Source organism: Malus sylvestris, chromosome 4 (genome assembly GCF_916048215.2).
Source record: "Malus sylvestris chromosome 4, drMalSylv7.2, whole genome shotgun sequence".
In the NCBI taxonomy this organism is placed as follows: Eukaryota; Viridiplantae; Streptophyta; class Magnoliopsida; order Rosales; family Rosaceae; genus Malus; species Malus sylvestris.
Window position 1 is genome coordinate 25,182,671 of NC_062263.1, and position 23,808 is coordinate 25,206,478.

General features: G+C 37.2%; 1 protein-coding gene across 5 annotated transcripts in view; it reads left to right on the forward strand.

Annotated features, from left to right (window-relative positions):
- Nucleotides 1-16,133, forward strand: part of LOC126618779 (basic blue protein-like) — a 73,343-nt gene extending 57,210 nt beyond the window's left edge. For 2 of the 5 annotated variants that reach the window (XR_007621850.1, XM_050286943.1), the window contains exon 4: nucleotides 649-935. Coding sequence is in view for 4 of the 5 variants with exons in the window: in XM_050286943.1 (XP_050142900.1) it covers nucleotides 649-711 (63 nt within the window). In the remaining variant the exon portion in view is untranslated. Of the gene's footprint in view, nucleotides 1-648; nucleotides 936-12,651; nucleotides 12,949-13,072; nucleotides 13,423-15,832 lie in introns of those variants that run through there. The other 3 variants (XM_050286938.1, XM_050286942.1, XM_050286945.1) reach the window with 3 other exon arrangements.
- The last annotated feature ends 7,675 nt before the right edge of the window (nucleotides 16,134-23,808 follow it).

Sequence of the window (23,808 nt, forward strand, 5' to 3'; positions counted from 1 at the left end):
ATTTAGATGCATACGGTAAGTGTTACATTGTGAGCATTCAATGCTGGTTCACTCAGAACCAGTCAGGGACTGAACCTAAAAAATCATGGCACCAATTGTTTACTCGTTCATTGTCCGTGCCTCCAGCAGGCCTCCGGACGAAACTACTGAGAATGAACTGATTTTTGGGAGTCACATCAGAGCTACTGGCAACCATCCATTTGAGCTGCCTCAAGCGATACGTCCTTCATAGTGCTTATAAAGACTAATTATGGTGGGGCTGCGGTTGTGAAATAGTGGGGTGTAAAGGTTAGGATTATTTGTTTCAATTCTGATCTTAACATAGCCACCCTTCATAGTGCTTATATAATGTTTGTTTATTGCAATTCGATTCTCAGTCAGTCATTGAGTGGTGTTTTGCTCAATTTCATGTTCTTGCCTTAGCTTTCTTGACCATGCTATCAGTAGTTGGGAGAAATTATTTTTATTTTTCTAATATAAAGATGAATTGATGAAGTTTTGAAGAAAGATTTGGTAGAGTTTCGGGTTGCAAGATTGTTCTTGTTCTAGATGACAAGTAGTAGTGCTGGAAGATTGATGGGTTATTACAGTAGACATGTTGTCAGGGAAATATTTGGCCTACAGTTTTTTTTTGTCTTGCGTTTACAGTTTAAAGAAGAGGAACTACTTTCCTGGATCAACAGTGGCTGTTTTCGCATATGGGAGCTGTAGGCCTCGCAGTGAGTCTCTTTCCTCTTTCCGTCGATGGTCATGATGGTGTTTTTCTTGTGGGTTGGTTCTTTGAGAATTTAAATAATCGTGCCCTTGTGTTGTTGATATTTTCAATCTGATGTTGAACCCAATTTTCTTTGGATTGTTGAAAGTATATGAAATTTATTAAATGAAAAATGACTGATCTGATTTCTAATAGAAAGCCAAGTGCTTTTTGGGTTTAATTTTAGTTTCTACCCTTGTATTGTTTAGGAGATTTGGCTGTAGAATTTATTACCAAGTTGGATTGGTAGAGCTTTCATCATTTTCTTTCCTCGACATGGGTTGCCTGTAAAATGGTTGCTAGCTTCTAAGAGAAAGGCAGGTGCTTGTTGGGTTTAATTTTCAATTTCTAATAGAAAAAGAGTTATCTCAAAAACTAGAGGTTCACTTCAATTTCGGACAAGCACAGAGCTGAAAAATCAATTAAATCTGTCTGTTCATATAACTTTAAATGTGTTATCTGTAGCCTGCCTCAGTTATAAGGTTGAATTGATTTACTTATAATTCATGGCTGTGATCCACTTGAGTTTCTTCTTTATGCCTTTCCTCTATTAGGTTGACCTTGACTTTATTAGCATTTCAAAATGTGATTCTATCAGGTTCAACAGTTTCGTGAGTTAAGTAGATTCAGTCGCAACTTTTTTGGCTCCTTGGAACCTCAACCCAAAAATCTACAAATTGCCACCCTGATTTCAACTCCTGTTGCCACATAATGATGAGAATATTAGGCGTATTATTACAACATTTAGATGCGTATAATAAGTGTTACAATGTGAGCATTCAATGCTGGTTCACTCGAAACCACACTCAGAGACTACAACAACAACAACAACAACAATAAAGTCTTATCCCACTAAGTAGGGTTGGCTGTATGAATCTTAGAACGCCATTGCGCTCGGTTCTGTGCCACATCTTCCGTTAGATTTAAGTACTCAAAAGTCCTTTCTTAGAGTCTCCTTCCAAGTCTTCTTAGGTTTTCTTCTACCTCTTCGACTCTAAACCTGTCTTGTAATCACAACTTCTAACCGAAGCGTCCGTAAGCTTTCGTTTCACATGTCCAAACCACCTTAACCGATTTTTTCTCATCTTACCTTCAATTTCGGCTGCTCCTACTTTACCTCGGATATCCTCATTTCTAATTCCAATCTTTCTCATGTGCCCACACATCCAACGAAGCATTCTCATCTCCACAGTCAGAGAGAGAACCTAAAAAATCCTGGTAGCAATTGTTTATACATGATTCTATTCTACAAAGGTCTCTCCCGACTGTATAAATACACCATTATCAGGTTTATCCCTGGTAACACAATCATCGCATTCTAACTCTCTTGCCCACTGCTTGAGTCTTATATTTGCTTACTAATTTGATTGTCAAAGAGCTTTTGACCGACACCCCGGTCTCAGGCTTGCTCACGGTTGTTTGTTTTTTTTACACGTTACTTGAATTTGTGCATCTCCACCACATGCAGCGGTGCACGAATTTGGCACTGACTAATTTTTTTGCAATCGGCCATGATCATGAATTTGGCTCCAACTATTTTTTTTTTGCAATCGGCCATGATTTGACGGTTGGTGCGCAAAAGAGGGCTAAGCTTTGTCATCTTGATCATAGCCTTGGGAAGTCCGTTTGAAGCTTGCGCATGCGTCTCGGTTGATCCGTCGTCAAAGAGTTCTTGATCGGAATGTAACACCCTTTTTGGCTCACAAAGTTTTTTTTTTTCGAACAATAGCGTTAGTAAGGTAATTGTAAAATTAGCTGCCGACGGGATTTGAACTCACGCCGTCATGTAAGGGCACAACACTTTTCCATCACTGTGGTAAATGACCACTTGTTGAAATCACCAAGTTCTTAAAATATGCATTGTCAAACAAATGTTGGGCTCCTGAAATCACCAAGTTCTTGATCGGAATGTAACATACCGTAATACTAAGTGGTTGAGCTCTTAGTTAACTAAGAAGAAAGAAATAATTAGATATTGATCTTGAGCACTAGTACGCAAGTTGTTGTTAGCTCATATTAGATATTGAAATCACCAAGTTCCTGACCCGACCACTTAAATCGCACGCTAGCTGTTGTTAGCTCATATTGGATATAATTAAGCACTAGTACGGGACATTATCTGATAATTTGTCAATAAAGCATAAAATTTTCTCAACTACGTGATAAAATCACAGTTTGAATATGAACACTTTGGAGTCTTTTATATTTATTCATCCTTCCCTCTTCTTAACGAGGAAACATTTTTTGGAGATTGGGATAAGTTGAATGAATTAAAATTAAATCCTAATGTTCTAGTTGAGGTAAAATTTCAGATGGACCTCATTGGACTCAAAGATGCTTTGAATGAAAGAATTCTTGTTTCCAGTCAGTATATTCTTGATTCTTACAAGGGATCTTCTGCGATATCAATTCCACTAGACTGAAGACAAAGATGTGTTGTATATGGACGGAAATTGTGACATGAAGCAGCGTTAGTCCTCGATGAAGGTTTTTGACTATCATTCCAGTAAACCAATGTGTTTTACTAGCTACATCTAAAGAATGCTGTGAAGGAATAAGCTTGGTTAGATCTTCAAGGGTTGTGCTTCTGGATGTCACTTGAAATCCATTGGTCAAGAGGCAAACTATATCTCGTGCCTACAGGCTAGGAAAAAACAACATTGTCTAAGTCCTGCAGGAGTGCCCTGACGCCGAGATTGTACGCCTCGATTCTAAGTCCTGAAGGGAGCACAAAACAAAACATAAGTGGACCAAGTTTATATATAAGTACTACTAAAACAATTACTCTTTAAACGTACTAACCCCCAGGTTTTATAAAAACTCATATAGCATAATAAGTAGTAGGTTTTCCGAAAATCCTTACATGCCATAAAACATTTCATAAATTAATATACATTGTATATAGTGTGCTTAGTAGTGATAACATAATCGCCCGAAGGCCCTACATCGCCCACCCCGAAGGCATATATAAATCTTCCGCCCATGGGCCCTACATCACTCGTCCGAAGGCAATATATGAATCTTCCACCCGAAGACATTATTTATAAATCTTTCGCCCGTAGGCACTACATCTCCCACCCCGAAGGCAATATATAAACATGAATATCCACTAAGTAAGAACAGAAAATCATAAACATAATCTTTCCAAAATATATCTCATCGGAGCTCAATAGCTCAAGCATCATATCATAAATCATGTTCATAAATATCTGAGTATACGTAAATCCGATAAAGCATGATATTTCATAAAGCGTAAATCCGATAACTAATAAACATTTCATAAAACGTAGTCATAAATCATGATTTTCATGTATGCAATTCTAGTAATCAAAACATGCATTTTGGAAGGGGTCCATTCACAGATACTTCGTTGCCGAAAAGTTGCTCAAACTTGAGAGGACGGAGTCGCCACTAACAAACGCACCTAAGCATATAAAGGGACCAATTAGTAAAACCCTATTAAGATGATCGAATTTGGGAAAACGGACGTCGGATTTGGAATATTCCCTAACGGAATATTCTTTGGAATGGGTCGGGTCTGGTCGGCTTGGATCCGGGTCAGATCCGGGTCGGGTCTGGTTCCGGGTTTATGGGATCGGTCGGACTGCTGGGTTGGGTCAGGTGTTGGTTTTGGGCCAGGAAACATCTGGGTTTGGGCCGGGAAGTATCTGGATTGGGCCGGGTTTAAGGTAAATGGGTTTGGGCCAGGTTGGTTGGGTCGCTGGGTTGTCGAGTCGAGTCGACCCGATTTTAGGCCGTGGGTTGCCGAATTCTAGGCAGAGGTTCTAAAGCTCCGTTCGAGCTCATTTCTTCACCATTTTCAACATTCTAACTATAGAAATGAAGCTTAGGATGAGGGGAAGAGATTCGTACTAGTTTGGAGCTGTGTCGTGGCCGAAGTTGGCCGGAAAATGGTCTGGAAGGCTCGGGTTCTCGTCGGAAAACTGGGCTTGGGATCCCCGCGCTGTTTTCTGCATCCAACAAGAATAAACCACTTAAAACCTACCCTAATCTAACCCTAAAATCCAACCTAATGGGGTCTAAGCACTTACCTATGTCGGGGATGTAGAAGTCTCGTCAACAGTGTGTCGGGTAAAGCCAGGAACAGTGAACTCCACCACTGCCGAAGGTCCACGTTCTTGGCCTGGGGTCGCAACGACGAGGTATTGATGGTGGTGAGGGTGGTTCGCCGGTGGAAGTCACGGTGATGGTGTTGCCATTGTTGTTGTTTGTTGTTTGTGTGTCTGTGTTCGTAAAAAAGAGAGTGCAGAGGTGAGAGGGAGATAAAAGAAAGAAAGAGTGAAGAGAGTTAATGATCGAGAGTGACGGGGAAAGGGAAGAGATAGAGAGGCTGGGAGACCAAAACAAGGGGTGGGCCACCCATTGGCACACCATCCAAGCCCAAAAAGCAAACATCTCAAACAAATATCTCCCTAAATTACCAAAATGACCCTTATTTCGAAAATCGTAAAAAAAGTCGGGGACGGATCGTTGCACATATTTTCAATTAGTAATTGTTATAAAAAATTCTATTTCCAACAATGAATTACTATTTACAAGGGCTCATCATCATCACAATTACCATTCAGCGACCTTGGGGTTGTCGTAAATACAAATATATGGTTGGAAAAAGAAATATTTCAAATATACAATTGTTATATAAAAAATGTTTAAAATTGCCATTAATGGAACAACACTAACAGTAAAACATGTAAAAAAGCCATTAACATATTGCAAAATACTACAATCCTAAGAATAATCACGATATAATAAATCAAGAACAACCCTCGAAGATGTCCTCTAACACTAGGTCTCAAAGTCCACTTCAAGTGGTCCTGCAGATGAGTATAAGGATCTAATCGGTGAACTTCTGAGAGTTGTTTGATCACACCCGTATCACATACAATGTCAATGCTTAAGTGCGTGAGAATTGGACACAATATTAATACCGTTTGAATCATTCTAAATGTATAAAAAAATTACTACTTAGTACTCCGGTCTAGTAGTATTTCACTTCATTAATATCGTCTGTTAAAAAAAAATGTTAGAAATTATAGAACATAATACCTAGTGTCACCTTTGATGTCAAGTTTCAGGACATGTCCTTCCTTTTTTTTTTATACCCTTAGCCTTCTACTACCCAAGGGCGGAGCCATGATTTTTTTCTTGGGTGGGCTAGCTAAAATTAGTACCATAAAATCATATGTTTATTTTTTGTTTATATAAAATTATATAATAATCAATATAAAAGAACAACAATAGAATATAAATTATTCTCAAAATCATAACCCTAACCGATAAACTGAAGGATTATATAAATAATTAACCTTCTAATTAAATCATGAATAAGTAAATAAAGAGATTAAGAATGTACCAAAGGTGACATTCATTAAAAAGGTGCAACGGAAAGTCAACAATTGCAGAGATAGGGATGTGATTGTGAATTTAAAAAAGTTAATTTTCTTTTCTTGAAAGAAGCACAGAGGCTAAATCGCATAGGATAAATGGTCATTTCTTTTATGAATAGGATAAAAGGGGGACAAGGGATATAACTTATTTGTCATTTTTAGCATAAAACATACTATTTATTACCTATCCTCTGCTAAATATACACGAAATAATAACCTATATTGAATGGTGTTAATCACACAAAAGAATAGTGTTGTTCATACACACATATTTCCCTCCAACACACCTCCTTGTTAATTTTTTGTCATTGATCATCTTCAATTCATTCGATTCGACAGCCAAAACTTGAGAGAGGTGTATGAAAAGTAAAAATGAGTGCATGAATAGCATTACCCTAACAGAAAACCTCCATGGACTACAACCCACATTAGCCTTATGGGTGGCTATGTTCCACCTCATTAGTACCTGAACTAATCGATAAATAAAACAACAATATAAAAATTGGTACAAGTATATATTCTTAATTGTACATAAACACTAAAGCAAAGCAACCAAAACCCATGAAAACAAAAATACAACACTACGTAACATTGCATCTAATTGTTTGTGTGAAGTAAAGTACATTACCGACATTTAAAACCCATGAAACAAGAACACAACTCAAAAAAAGAAGAAATCTAGTTACAAATAGGGAATTGGACTAACAAAATCGTATCTATACACATTATTTTTTAGAGAACCACGTCAATATTACAGTAATTATATAGAGTCAGATAGGTACCTAACTTCTTTTGCTATGTTGCACCACAGAGAAGATTGTTCTGGAGATGATCTTGACCTACAACATTATGTGAGGACTTGATGGACGTAGCCCCATAATTCTGGCCCAAATTTGCGAAAAATGATCTTCAGGATCATTCAACATTGCGGGCCGAGTTTTGGATCCATTTGTGCAAACAAATGTAGGCCGTTGGATATGATTTCAACGGCTGTAAATAAATCAATCAAAGCAAGGTTACAGTAAAACCAGGTCAAAAACGACTCGTCATTAAAACCCATTGGATCCGACAACAGTTTTTTTTTTCAACTAGAACTCTCTCCCTCCCCCAACAACAGTTACCTCCTTCGTTAATCTTGTCATCTCCTCTGCCAAAAACTCTCTAGCAAACCATTTCAAAAAAAAAAAAATTTCATCGAATTCCACATAGTTCGAAATTCAGTCGAACTTCTCCAATGTTTGTTGTCTCCGGCAGGGCGTTTGAAACTCAATCGACTTCCACATTGCATGTTTGAAATTAAGTCGAACTTCGTCCAAATTGGTTCTTAATTTGTCCAGTCGATTGGACAGAAAGGACGTCGTCGTACTTGCTTTCTCCAATTCGAGGTAAGATTCCTTGCTTCCATAGATACTCAAAATCATACTTCCATCTGGGTCACTTTGAAATTTGGTGAGTTTGAAAATGCCAAACCTTAGAAGTAAATTTTATTATTTGTGTTAAATTTGATAAAAATTAATCTAGTGTTCGTGGTTATTTATGCATGGTTGATAATGAAATTAGTGGAAATTGGTGGAAACTATGTAATTTTGAGAAAATTTGGTTTTGATGTGGGTTTATGAACTCTTGTTGACAAGTTGTGTATAAGGCTTATATTATTGAATTTGGTTGTGTTGAAGTTATATTGTTGACTTGGGGCTGATTTGTGTTGATGAAAGCTTCTTCAATTTTATGAATTAACTTAAGTTTACTAAATTCATAATGCTTTGTCCACCCCACCGCAGGCAGAGTTAGTGAGCCGTGTGGAGAAGGAAGACATGGGCTATTATATTACTACTATGGTGACACCTTATGAAAACTAATTGACAGGCTAGGTTAAAGGTATATATTGTTGAATTTGGTTGTGTTGAATGCTTGTATTGTTATTTGTATAGCAGATGGCAAATCAAAGTGTTCAATTAGTGACAAGAGAAGAATAATCCTACAGGGGAAGATTTAACAACCTATCCCAAGCTTGTCATATGTTAGGGATGATACGTCAAAAGTTTAATGATGCAAAGATCACTGCCTTTAAGGCATCATGCTTCAGGCATTTAGAGCACATTGATAAACTGACCATCAATGGTCAATTGATCCATGAAACGGGGCTGCAAAGGCTTTACGTATACTTTTTAGGTACTATAATTTTGTAGCTATTATAAGTTAGGGTGAATTGTCAATTTCGTCACTGATTTATCACCTGAGTAAAAATTAGGTTCTAAACTATTTTTTCTGAAAAATCAATCCTTGAATTACAAAATTCTGCTAACTACATCCTTCATATTAGACTCAAAGCTATTGTATTCAATTTTTCATCAATTTAAGTCACGTTACAAGCATGTGATACACTTTGGAGGGTAAACTAGTAATTTTTTTATAAAGAAATAGTGTATAGAGTTAACTTTGGAGGGTAAATTAGACGTTAGATTCGCAACCTATATGAAATGTTAAGGGCTTATAGGCGAGAAATGGATGATATTACGCTCTAAAGTATGTTAAGTGACTTAAGGTGACAAAAAGTCGAATAAAATAGCTTTGAATATAATAATAAGAATGAAATTAGAAATTTTTAATGAATTTATGGACTTATTTTATTGAAAACATAATTCAGGGACCTAATTTTCATGGATTGAATACTAAATTAGTGTACGTGTATGTGTAGGCATACGAAACATTTCACCAACTGAAGAAGTCCTTACATTAGTCAACGACTGATTTATTTCCTTTGTCTATGTTCCTTATTAGTAAGAGTTTGTTTTTACTCACCGTTCAAACCTTGGTATAACTGTTGACTTGTATATAGTTTCCCACAATTTAGGATTTCCTAGTTAGGGTGATTCCTTATAATTTGGGATTGTAATTATTGTATTTATCCTTTCCTTTTATGTATGCCCTAGGATTGTATATTATACCTCAGATTTGGAATGAAACAAATAACTTCAACGCATCATTTTCTTCTTGGCACTAGAGCCAAGAAAACCCTAATTGGTATTGTGTGATACCACCATTGATTCCCAACTGTGCTGAGTTGTTCAACACATCGTCCAGGAAAAAGACAACCCACCGCTTCCATATCATTATGCTTGTGTTCAGCGAGCGACCTGGTGTTTCCTTGTCGTTGATGTTCTCGACCAAGCAGGGAGTAACCATGTGTTATTGCTGTCAGTTCCACCGATTCATCATTCTGCAAGTCATGTCGGCCCTGTTTTTTCCCCATTCGCATCACGGAAGCAACCGTTTCCATCCATGGCAGAGAAGAGTGACGAGAAAACTGTTGTCCCTGTTGCGGTGCACTCGGACAACTCAAACTTTAGAATCAGTATGCTACTTGATGAGAAGAACTATGATTTATGGGCTCCTCTCATCCAAACTCATATCGCTGGAAGAAAAAGAATGGGATATCCTCGTGGGTCTATCAAGGCTCTATACGAAAACGATGCCAAGTACGATGATTGGTTCTCTGAAGATCAAAAAATAAAGAGTTGGCTACTGTCATCCATGAAACCTGAGATTATGAAACGATATATCCGTTTACCCACGGCAAAAGAGATTTGGGATTCTCTAAAGACAGTCTATTTTGATAAAAACGATGAAGTTAGAATTTACACTCTAAGTCAGAAGGCATCATGCCTGCCTTCGGCAGAATGGTCGTTTCTTGGTTACATATTTTGGGGAATTGACTGAAATTTTCCAAGAATTAGATCATTGTAATAGAGTGGCTATGGAGTGTGCACATGACATCAAGGCTTACAAAAGTTCAATTGAGCGGTAGAGAGTTTACCTCTTCCTTGGATGACTAGATGATGTTTTTTATAACTGTACGCAAAATTGGTACTCTTGGTGGTGCTCACTGGTTTGTTACGTTTATTGACGACTGTACGCAAATAACTTGGGTTAGGTTGTTGAAATCTAAAAGTGAAGTTAATTCAGCCTTTCAAAATTTTCATCATATGGTTACTGTGCAGTACAACATGAATATTCAGGTTCTTCACAATGACAATGGAGGTGAATACGTCAATGCAGACCTTCGTGCATTTCTTGACAAACATGGTATTATTCATCAAACTACGTGCCCTTACACTTCTCAACAGAATAGAATTGCTGAGAGAAAGAATCGACACTTGCTAGAGGTAGTTTGTGCCTCTCTTTTAGCAGCACACCTTCCCTTGCATTATTGGATAGAAGCCCTGACTTCGGCAGCATATCTTATCAACTGTCTCCCATCTCGCACCATTGACTTCCAAACGCCTTTGCAGACACTTCAAACTAAAACTCGTTGCCCACCTGTTTCTAATTTATCTCTTTGAGTATTGGGATGTGTCGCATTTGTCCACCTCCACCCACCTCAAAGACAGAGTAAGCTTGACCCTCGTGTCGTTCGTTGTGTTTTTTTGGGATATGCCACCACTCAAAAGGGTTACCGTTGTTATCATCCTCCAACCAAGAAAATGTTTATCACAATGGATGTTGTGTTTCATGAACATGATATGTATTATAGTTCGTATGGGTCCTCACTTGAAGGGGAGATGCGAGATGAAGAAGTTCGAACCCTTGATTATGTTAGCCCGATTGGGGTTGACATGCATCAGCCCACAGTAGCAGAGGAACCCACAGAATCTGGGCCTCATGAGGGTCAACAGGTAGTTGTGCAACCCACGGAATCTGGGCCCTATGACCAACCCGCCCATGTCCTGCCCCCATTTTCAAGGCTTCAAGATAATCCCACGCCCATGTTCTCTGGGCTTCAGAATGTAGAGGACTAGCCCGTGGTATCTGGACATCTGGAATAGGCCACGAACCAACAGCAGCAGGCCGTGATCTCTGGACAGCAAGAATGAGGCACAGACCAACAACAGCAGGCCATGGAATTTGGGCATCTGACTCAACAAGATGGCACAGATCAATCTCACATTCACTTGTCTCCGGTCGATACCCATAACCAATCACATTCCATTTCGGATGCTCCACCTGCTCGTCGTCTTCCAGAGCACATTAACTGAGGTATCCCTAAACCAACTTATGAGGCCGATCTTAAATGCAAACACAAATATCATGTGAGTGAACCAAATATAGATTCAGGGGTCAAATATCCATTGAATAATTATGTGTCTACCCTTCACCTATCATAATCAAATAAGTCATTTATCCATCAATTATCTACTGTATTTATTCCTAACAATGTGGCCTTAGCAAATGTCTGCTGGAAAGAAGCAATGAACGAGGAATTGAGATCATTGAAGAAGAATGATACTTGGGAAGTAATCGACTTGCCAGTTGGCAAGAAACCTGTGGGATGCAAGTGGGTCTATACAATGAAATACGGATGCTGAAGAATGGTCATTTCAGAATTGAAGGTTATACGGATGCTGATTGGGCTGGTTCAACGGATGATAGACGCTCTACATCCGGTTATTTTACCTTTGTTGGTTGAAATCTGGTCATGTGGAGAAGCAAGAAGAAAAATGTAGTAGCAAGGTCAAGTGCAGAAGTAGAATATAGGAGTATGGAGCTTAGTATTTATGAGATTTTATGGCTTAAGTTTCTATTACAAGATTTGGGCGTTAAACAGAGTCAACTGATGAGATTATTTTGCGAGAACAAAGCTGCTCGTGATATTGCTCACAATCCGGTGCAACATGATAAAACCAAACATGTAGAGGTTGACAAGTTCTTTATTAAAGAAAAGATAAAAGGGAAAATAATTGAAGTTCCTCCAATCAGAATAGAAGATTAGGTAGCGGACATTCTCACCAAAGCAGTCTCGAGTGAAAAGTTTTCTAAGTTTGTAGACAAGTTGGGCATGTGTAATATATATGTACTAACTTGAGGGGGAGTGTTGACTTGTATATAGTTTCCAATAATTTAGGATTTCCTTGTTAAAGTGATTCCATGTAATTTGGGATTGTAATTATTGTATTTATCCTTTCCTTTTATGTATGCCCTAGGCTAGGATTGTATATTATACCTTAGATTTGGAATGAAACAAATCCTTTTCTTCTAGAACATCCTGACATTACCACCCATGTCCATGTGCGATGTATGGGTTAGTCTATAGCCTTTAATTATTTCCCATGGTTGGTCACAATATTTTGGTTTAATTCACCTTAAAATTAAGAGAGGAATTTTTACAAATGGAAGGAAAACATAAAAGAACATTGACCAATGCAACTTTTCAGATCTGATTTAAGGCTGACATTCAAGCACGTGCTAACCTTGATGAAACAAATAATAAAAATAAAATAAAATAAATGAGAAACAAATCAAAATAGTTATAGAAGAAACAAATCAGAGGTTGACAAATGATTTTCAGGATTCGATCCCGATTATGGGCGACAAATGCAACCGTACAAGGAGAAGGAATATTCTATAAATAATTATTCAATAATTGTGAAAATTATCTACGGCAGTTTCATATTGTATTTTGAGTAACAAATCAAAATGAATTGAATGCAGGATAGGCCCGATGATCTATAAATTGATTGGTAATGTGGCTTCGTATTCCAGTCTATAGTCACAGGTTAAGGTTTTAGAATTTGTGAGTTTGTGAATCAAATCAAATCAAACCAAAGATGTCAATCGAAATGAACAAAATTTTGGTCCTTGGATTTGGGCTTTTGGTCAGTTTACTACTCCAATGTGAACAAGTTCATGCGGTAGAATACACAGTTGGGGATGAGAAAGGATGGAGCCCTAGTGCTGACTTATCTCATTGGACCGAGGGCAAGAAGTTCAAGGCTGGAGATGTTTTGGGTAAAAAGACTTGTTTTCAATTTGTGTTCATGCATCCTCAATTTTATTCTTCTATAGTTTATTGATTAATTTAGTTGGTTTTACTCAATTTCTTTTGTTTGTTTGTTTGTTGTTTTTGGAACAGTTTTCAAATATACCGATCCCAACCTCTACGTAGTTGCTATATCGAACGAAGATAGCTACGTGCATTGTGACCTATATGCTGGGGGAATGGATAGATACCGCTCAGGAAACGATCATGTGGTGTTAAAGAAGGGCATAAACTATTTCATACCAGCTGGTGGGTCTTATTGTGAAAAGGGAATGAAAATTGCAGTTGATGCGGAGTAAGTATGTAGTTATAAGCATGAGCATTGTTAATTATCAGGCTCCATTGTTAATTATCTTACCATAGATGCCATATTTGTGGAAGAAATAATTGGAGCTCTATTTTTAATTGTCATTGTTTTAGCTAATAAAATATTTTGTTTTGGAGTTGTGCTTGTACCAAAAATCAGTGATTTTCCTATCGCATAATGTCGATTTGTTTTTGCTGTTGATGATAGCAATGACCATCTTTTCCGGATACAAAACTTGTTAATTATTGTACTAATTGCGTTCATATCCTCATTAACATCACAACGATATATACACACATAAATTTCACATTTTGATGATTATTAATTCGAATCCGGGATAATTTCTTAAACAACATGGAGTGAAGAAATCGTACTTATCATTACAAGAGACCTTGAATCTTTGATACCAAGACTGAGAGTCCTGAAGGCTTATTATATTAACACCTCATAAACTGTTGAATAAACCCCACATATTTAATACACCCCACATTTGCTATTTCACTTAAAAATTATCTTAATACACCCCACATACTTTCCCATAATACCCCCACACCCCACATTCTCAATATACACCTTATATTTTCTAAATACACCCCACATTTCTCAATGTACACCTTATATTCCTCCACAACAACACATCCGCAACTGCAAGATTACTACGATTAATTACTAATCTATGATCTTTCATGTTCGATTCATCGCCATATGACTAAGGGTAATTAACAGATCACCAATTAGGGTTTTAGGATGCATGCCAGTTTAAATGAACATTACATACCTTTTATGCCTCCGAGAATATGATGAATCGGCCTCTCACGTCCGAAGAGCTTTACACCGCAGATTTCACCATTGTCATCAGAATTGGACGAATACACTAATCTCGGCTTTCTATACATACCTTTTGAGTTGATTAAACTTAATTATTTGTATGAGTGCTATTAATTGATGATACATGTTCATCGTCACCAACTTAAATATGATCGTGATTTATGTGAGGGGTTCTGAGCTTGGTGGCCAAGTAAGCTTGTATAAAGTAAGGAATGGCTTGGGGAATTAGCTCAAATATTTTTCAAGGTTGCTTTGCATGCCTGCTAGATACCATTAAAAAATAAACCTTGATTTTACAAATGTACACTCTCCTGGCAATCAATATATTTTAGTTTAGTTTGTAAAACATAAATCAGTCACAATCAAGACATATCGTTTCTGTGGTGGCTACATTATTTAGACCTGGTAATAACTTAAATTGTTCCACACGATCTTGGTAGTTGGCGTAAAGGTGTTGAGCGTTATTTACTGCAAGAGTATGCTAATTTTGTGCAACCGGTGGCATGGGATGCCCTGGTGCCAAACGTGGCTGTACAAAACGAAAGGAGTCAATTAGCTTTCAAAAACAACGTTCAATGTTGCAAAAAAAGTAAGTCAACTCTTAGTACATGTATAAAGTGATTGTCATTGACTAAACCAATTGCAATCTTAAGAAGATTAGTGGGCTCATCATATTGGAGGATTGGGTGATGGAGAATCGTGGAATGGATCGCACGCATAACTTTAAATGTGTAAGTTTCTTTCTTTATACCTCTTTGTTTATATGTGTTTTCGTATAACTTTAAATGTGTTATCTGTGGCCTGCCTCAGTTCTAAGGTAGAATTGATGTACTTATAATTCATGGCTGTGATCCACTTGAGTTTCTTCATTATGAGTATTAAGTTGGCCTTGACTTTCTTAGCTTTTAAAAATGTGATTCTATCAAGTTCAACAGTTTAGAAACGTAAGTAGATTCAGGCTCAACATTTTTGGCTCGTTGGAACGTCAACCCAAAAATCTACAAATTGCAATGGTAACTTAAACACCGGTTGCCACATAATGATAAGAACATCAGGCGTATTATAACAACATTTAGATGCATACGGTAAGTGTTACATTGTGAGCATTCAATGCTGGTTCACTCAGAACCAGTCAGGGACTGAACCTAAAAAATCATGGCACCAATTGTTTACTCGTTCATTGTCCGTGCCTCCAGCAGGCCTCCGGACGAAACTACTGAGAATGAACTGATTTTTGGGAGTCACATCAGAGCTACTGGCAACCATCCATTTGAGCTGCCTCAAGCGATACGTCCTTCATAGTGCTTATAAAGACTAATTATGGTGGGGCTGCGGTTGTGAAATAGTGGGGTGTAAAGGTTAGGATTATTTGTTTCAATTCTGATCTTAACATAGCCACCCTTCATAGTGCTTATATAATGTTTGTTTATTGCAATTCGATTCTCAGTCAGTCATTGAGTGGTGTTTTGCTCAATTTCATGTTCTTGCCTTAGCTTTCTTGACCATGCTATCAGTAGTTGGGAGAAATTATTTTTATTTTTCTAATATAAAGATGAATTGATGAAGTTTTGAAGAAAGATTTGGTAGAGTTTCGGGTTGCAAGATTGTTCTTGTTCTAGATGACAAGTAGTAGTGCTGGAAGATTGATGGGTTATTACAGTAGACATGTTGTCAGGGAAATATTTGGCCTACAGTTTTTTTTTGTCTTGCGTTTACAGTTTAAAGAAGAGGAACTACTTTCCTGGATCAACAGTGGCTGTTTTCGCATATGGGAGCTGTAGGCCTCGCAGTGAGTCTCTTTCCTTTTTCCGTCGATGGTCATGTTGGTGTTTTTGGAATGGGTGTTTCCTTGTGGGTTTGTTCTTTGAGAATTTAAATAATCGTGCCCTTGTGTTGTTGATATTTTCAATCTGATGTTGAACCCAATTTTCTTTGGATTGTTGAAAGTATATGAAATTTATTAAATGAAAAATGACTGATCTGATTTCTAATAGAAAGCCAAGTGCTTTTTGGGTTTAATTTTAGTTTCTACCCTTGTATTGTTTAGGAGATTTGGCTGTAGAATTTATTACCAAGTTGGATTGGTAGAGCTTTCATCATTTTCTTTCCTCGACATGGGTTGCCTGTAAAATGGTTGCTAGCTTCTAAGAGAAAGGCAGGTGCTTGTTGGGTTTAATTTTCAATTTCTAATAGAAAAAGAGTTATCTCAAAAACTAGAGGTTCACTTCAATTTCGGACAAGCACAGAGCTGAAAAATCAATTAAATCTGTCTGTTCATATAACTTTAAATGTGTTATCTGTAGCCTGCCTCAGTTATAAGGTTGAATTGATTTACTTATAATTCATGGCTGTGATCCACTTGAGTTTCTTCTTTATGCCTTTCCTCTATTAGGTTGACCTTGACTTTATTAGCATTTCAAAATGTGATTCTATCAGGTTCAACAGTTTCGTGAGTTAAGTAGATTCAGTCGCAACTTTTTTGGCTCCTTGGAACCTCAACCCAAAAATCTACAAATTGCCACCCTAATTTCAACTCCTGTTGCCACATAATGATGAGAATATTAGGCGTATTATTACAACATTTAGATGCGTATAATAAGTGTTACAATGTGAGCATTCAATGCTGGTTCACTCGAAACCACACTCAGAGACTACAACAACAACAACAACAACAATAAAGTCTTATCCCACTAAGTAGGGTTGGCTGTATGAATCTTAGAACGCCATTGCGCTCGGTTCTGTGCCACATCTTCCGTTAGATTTAAGTACTCAAAAGTCTTTTCTTAGAGTCTCATGCCAAGTCTTCTTAGGTTTTCTTCTACCTCTTCGGCTTTGAACCTATTTTGTAATCGCAACTTCTAACCGAAGCGTCTGTAAGCTTTCGTTTCACATGTCTAAATCACCTTAACCGATTTTTTCTCATTTTACCTTCAATTTCGGCTGCTCCTACTTTACCTCCGATATCCTCATTCCTAATTCCAATCTTTCTCATGTGCCCACACATCAAACGAAGCATTCTCATCTCCACAGTCAGAGAGAGAACCTATAAAATCCTGGTAGCAATTGTTTGTACATGATTCTATTCTACAAAGGTCTCTCATCTCATTATCTGATAATTTGTCAATAAAGCATACAATTTTCTTAACTACGTGATAAAATCACAGCTTGAATATGAACACTTTGGAGTCTTTTATATTTATTCATCCTTCCCTCTTCTTAACGAGGAAACATTTTTTGGCGATTGGGATAAGTTGAATGAATTAAAATTAAATCCTAATGTTCTAGTTGAGGTAAAATTTCAGATGGACGTCATTCGACTCAAAGATGCTTTGAATGAAAGAATTCTTGTTTCCAGTCGGTATATTCTTGATTCTTACAAGGGATCTTCTGCGATATCAATTCCACTAGACTGAAGACAAAGATGTGTTGTATATGGACGGAAATTGTGATATGAAGCAGCGTTAGTCCTCGATGAAGGTTTTTGACTATCATTCCAGTAAACCAATGTGTTTTACTAGCTACATCTAAAGAATGTTGTGAAGGAATAAGCTTGGTTAGATCTTCAAGGGTTGTGCTTCTGGATGTCACTTGAAATCCATTGGTCAAGAGGCAAACTATATCTCGTGCCTCAAGGCTAGGAAAAAACAACATTGTCCAAGTCCTGCAGGAGTGCCCTGACGCCGAAATTATACGCCTCGATTCTAAGTCCTGAAGGGAGCGCAAAACAAAACATAAGTGGACCAAGTTTATATATAAGTACTACTAAAACAATTACTCTTTAAACGTACTAACCCCCAGGTTTTATAAAAACTCATATAGCATAATAAGTAGTAGGTTTTTCCGAAAATCCTAACATGCCATAAAACATTTCATAAATTAATATATATTGTATATAGTGTGCTTAGTAGTGATAACATAATCGCCCGAAGGCCCTACATCGCCCACCCGAAGGCATATATAAATCTTCCGCCTATAGGCCTTACATCACTCGTCCGAAGGCAATATATGAATCTTCCACCCGAAGACATTATTTATAAATCTTTCGCCCGTAGGCAATACATCTCCCACCCGAAGGCAATATATAAACATGAATATCCACTAAGTAAGAACAGAAAATCATAAACATAATCTTTCCAAAATATATCTCATCGGAGCTCAATAGCTCAAGCATCATATCATAAATCATGTTCATAAATATCTGAGTATACGTAAATCCGATAAAGCATGATATTTCATAAAGCGTAAATCCGATAACTTATAAACATTTCATAAAACGTAGTCATAAATCATGATTTTCATGTATGCAATTCTAGTAATCAAAACATGCATTTTGGAAGGGGTCCACTCACAGATAATCCGTTGCCGAAAAGTTGCTCAAACTTGAGAGGAGGGAGTCGCCACTAACAAACGCACATAAGCATATAAAGGGACCAATTAGTAAAACCCTATTAAGATGATCGAATTTGGGAAAATGGACGTCAGATTTGGAATATTCCCTAACGGAATATTCTTTGGAATGGGTCTGGTCTGGTCGGCTTGGATCCGGGTCAAATCCGGGTCGGGTCTAATTCCGGGTTTATGGGATCGGTCGGACTGCTGGGTTGGGTCAGGTGTTGGTTTTGGGCCAAGAAACATCTGGGTTTGGCCCGGGAAGTATCTGGATTGGGCCGGGTTTAGGGTAATCGGGTTTGGGCCAGGTTGGTTGGGTCGCTGGGTTGTCGAGTCGAGTCGACCCGATTTTAGGACGTGGGTCGGTCGAATTCTAGGCAGAGGTTCTAAAGCTCCGTTCGAGCTCATTTCTTCACCATTTTCAACATTTTAACTATAGAAATGAAGCTTAGGATGAGGGGAAGAGATTCATACCAGTTTGGAGCTATGTCGTGGCCGAAGTTGGCCGAAAAATGGCCTGGGAGGCTCGGGTTCTCGTCGGAAAACTGGGCTTGGGATCCCCGCGCTGTTTTCTGCATCCAACAAGAATAAACCACTTAAAACCTACCCTAATCTAACCCTAAAATCCAACCTAGTGGGGTCTAAGCACTTACCTATGTCAGGGATGTAGAAGTCTCGTCAACAGTGTGTCGGGTAAAGCTAGGAACAATGAACTCCACCACTGCCGAAGCTTCACGTTCTTGGCCTGGGGTCGCAACGACGAGGTATCGATGGTGGTGAGGGTGGCTCGCCAGTGGAAGTCACGGTGATGGTGTTGCCATTGTTGTTGTTTGTTGTTGGTGTGTCTGTGTTCCTAAAAAGAAGAGTGCAGAGGTGAGAGGGAGATAAAAGAAAGAAAGAGTGAAGAGAGTTAGTGATCGAGAGTGACGGGGAGAGGGAAGAGAGAGAGAGAGGCTGGGAGACCAAAACAAGGGGTGGGCCACCCATTGGCACACCATCCAAGCCCAAAAAGCAAACATTCGAACAAATATCTCCCTACCCGTGAAATTACCAAAATGACCCTCATTCCGAAAATCGTAAAAAAAGTCCGGGACGGATCGTTGCATATATTTTCAATTAGTAATTGTTATAAAAAATTCTATTTCCAACAATGAATTACTATTTACAAGGGCACATCGTCATCACAATTACCATTCAGCAACCTTGGGGTTGTCGTAAATACAAATATATGGTTGGAAAAAGAAATATTTCAAATATACAATTGTTATATAAAAAATGTTTAAAAGTGCCATTAATGGAACAACACTAACAGTAAAACATGTAAAAAAGCCATTAACATATTGCAAAATACTACAATCCTAAGAATAATCACGATATAATAAATCAAGAACAACCCTCGAAGATGTCCTCTAACACTAGGTCTCAAAGTCCACTTCAAGTGGTCCTGCAGATGAGTATAAGGATCTAATCGGTGAACTTCTGAGAGTTGTTTGATCACACCCGTATCACATACAATGTCAATGCTTAAGTGCGTGAGAATTGGACACAATATTAATACCATTTGAATCATTCTAAATGTATAAAAAATTACTACTTAGTACTCCGGTCTAATAGTATTCCACTTCATTAATATCGTCTGTTAAAAAAAAGTGTTAGAAATTATAGAACATAATACCTAGTGTCACCTTTGATGTCAAGTTTCAGGACATGTCCTTCCTTTTTTTATATACCCTTAGCCTTCTTCTACCCAAGGGCGGAGCCATGATTTTTTTCTTGGGTGGGCTAGCTAAAATTAGTACCATAAAATCATATGTTTATTTTTTGTTTATATAAAATTATATAATAATCAATATAAAAGAACAACAATAGAATATAAACTATTCTCAAAATCATAACCCTAACCGATAAACTGAAGGATTATATAAATAATTAACCTTCTAATTAAATCATGAATAAGTAAATAAAGAGATTAAGAATGTACCAAAGGTGACATTCATTAAAAAGGTGCAACAGAAAGTCAACAATTGCAGAGATAGGGATGTGATTGTGAATTTAAAAAAATTAATTTTTCTTTTCTTGAAAGAAGCACATAGGCTAAATCGCATAGGATAAATGGTCATTTCTTTTATGAATAGGATAAAAGGGAGACAAGGGATATAACTTATTTGTCATTTTTAGCATAAAACATACTATTTATTACCTATCCTCTACTAAATATACACAAAATAATAACCTATATTGAATAGTGTTATTCACACAAGAATAGTGTTGTTCATACACACATATTTCCCTCCAACACACCTCCTTATTAATTTTTTGTCATTGATCATCTTCAATTCATTCAATTCGACAGCCAAAACTTGAGAGAGGTGTATGAAAAGTAAAAATGAATAGCATTACCCTAACAGAAAACCTCCATAGACTACAACCCACCTTAGCCTTATGGGTGGCTACATTCCACCTCATTAGTACCTGAACTAATCGATAAATAAAGCAACAATATAAAAATTGATACAAGTATATATTCTTAATTGTACATAAACACTAAAGCAAAGCAACCAAAACCCATGAAAACAAGAATACAACACTACGTAACATTGCATCTAATTGTTTGTGTGAAGTGAAGTACACGACCGACATTTAAAACCCATGAAACAAGGACACAACTCAAAAAAAGAAGAAATCTAGTTACAAATAGGGAATTGGACTAACTAAATCGTATCTATACACATTATTTTTTAGAGAACCACGTCAATATTACAGTAATTATATAGAGTCAGATAGGTACCTAACGTCTTTTGCTATGTTGCACCACAGAGAAGATTGTTCTGGAGATGATCTTGACCTACAACATTATGTGAGGACTTGATGGACGTAGCCCCATAATTCTGGCCCAAATTTGGGAAAAATGATCTTCAGGATCATTCAACATTGCGGGCCGAGTTTTGGATCCATTTGTGCAAAACAAATGTAGGCCGTTGGATATGATTTCAACGGCTGTAAATAAATCAATCAAAGCAAGGTTACAGTAAAACCAGGTAAAAAACGACTCGTCATTAAAACCCATTGGATCAGACAACAGTTTTTTTTTTTTTTTTTTTCAACTATAACTCTCTCCCTCCCCCAACAACAATTACCTCCTTCATTAATCTTATCATCTCCTCTACCAAAAACTCTCTAGCAAACGATTTCAAAAAAAAATTTCATCGAATTCCACATAGTTTGAAATTCAGTCGAACTTCTCCAATGTTTGTTGTCTCCGGCAGGGCGTTTGAAACTCAATCGACTTCCACATTGCATGTTTGAAATTAAGTCGAACTTCGTCCAAATTGGTTCTTAATTTGTCCAGTCGATTGGACAGAAAGGACGTCGTCGTACTTGCTTTCTCCAATTCGAGGTAAGATTCCTTGCTTCCATACATACTCGAAATCATACTTCCTTCTGGGTCACTTTGAAATTTGGTGAGTTTGAAAATGCCAAACCTTAGAAGTAAATTTTATTATTTGTGTTAAATTTGATAAAAATTAATCTAGTGTTCGTGGTTATTTATGCATGGTTGATAATGAAATTAGTGGAAATTGGTGGAAACTATGTAATTTTGAGAAAATTTGGTTTTGATGTGGGTTTATGAACTCTTGTTGACAAGTTGTGTATAAGGCTTATATTATTGAATTTGGTTGTGTTGAAGTTATATTGTTGACTTGGGGCTGATTTGTGTTGATGAAAGCTTCTTCAATTTTATGAATTAACTTAAGTTTACTAAATTCATAATGCTCTGTCCACGCCTGATGTATTGTTATGAAAACTAATTGACAGGCTAGGTTAAAGGTATATATTGTTGAATTTGGTTGTGCTGAATGCTTGTATTGTTATTTGTATAGCAGATGGCAAATCAAAGTGTTCAATTAGTGACAAGAGAAGAATAATCCTACAGGGGAAGATTTAACAACCTATCCCAAGCTTGTCATATGTTAGGGATGATACGTCAAAAGTATAATGATGCCCAGATCACTGCCTTTAAGGCATCATGCTTCAGGCATTTAGAGCACATTGATAAACTGACCATCAATGGTCAATTGATCCATGAAACGGGGCTGCAAAGGCTTTACGTATACTTTTTAGGTACTATAATTTTGTAGCTATTATAAGTTAGGGTGAATTGTCAATTTCATCACTGATTTATCACCTGAGTAAAAATTAGGTTCTAAACTATTTTTTCTGAAAAATCAATCCTTGAATTACAAAATTCTGCTAACTACATCCTTCATATTAGACTCAAAGCTATTGTATTCAATTTTTCATCAATTTAAGTCACGTTACGAGCATGTGATACACTTTGGAGGGTAAACTAGTAATTTTTTTATAAAGAAATAGTGTATAGAGTTAACTTTGGAGGGTAAATTAGACGTTAGATTCGCAACCTATATGAAATGTTAAGGGCTTATAGGCGAGAAAGGGATGATATTACGCTCTAAAGTATGTCAAGTGACTTAAGGTGACAAAAAGTCGAATAAAATAGCTTTGAATATAATAATAAGAATGAAATTAGAAATTTTTAATGAATTTATGGACTTATTTTATTGAAAACATAATTCAGGGACCTAATTTTCATGGATTGAATACTAAATTAGTGTACGTGTATGTGTAGGCATACGAAACATTTCACCAACTGAAGAAGTCCTTACATTAGTCAACGACTGATTTATTTCCTTTGTCTATGTTCCTTATTAGTAAGAGTTTGTTTTTACTCACCGTTCAAACCTTGGTATAACTGTTGACTTGTATATAGTTTCCCACAATTTAGGATTTCCTAGTTAGGGTGATTCCTTATAATTTGGGATTGTAATTATTGTATTTATCCTTTCCTTTTATGTATGCCCTAGGATTGTATATTATACCTCAGATTTGGAATGAAACAAATAACTTCAACGCATCATTTTCTTCTTGGCACTAGAGCCAAGAAAACCCTAATTGGTATTGTGTGATACCACCATTGATTCCCAACTGTGCTGAGTTGTTCAACACATCGTCCAGGAAAAAGACAACCCACCGCTTCCATATCATTATGCTTGTGTTCAGCGAGCGACCTGGTGTTTCCTTGTCGTTGATGTTCTCGACCAAGCAGGGAGTAACCATGTGTTATTGCTGTCAGTTCCACCGATTCATCATTCTGCAAGTCCTGTCGGCCCTGTTTTTTCCCCATTCGCATCACGGAAGCAACCGTTTCCATCCATGGCAGAGAAGAGTGACGAGAAAACTGTTGTCCCTGTTGCGGTGCACTCGGACAACTCAAACTTTAGAATCG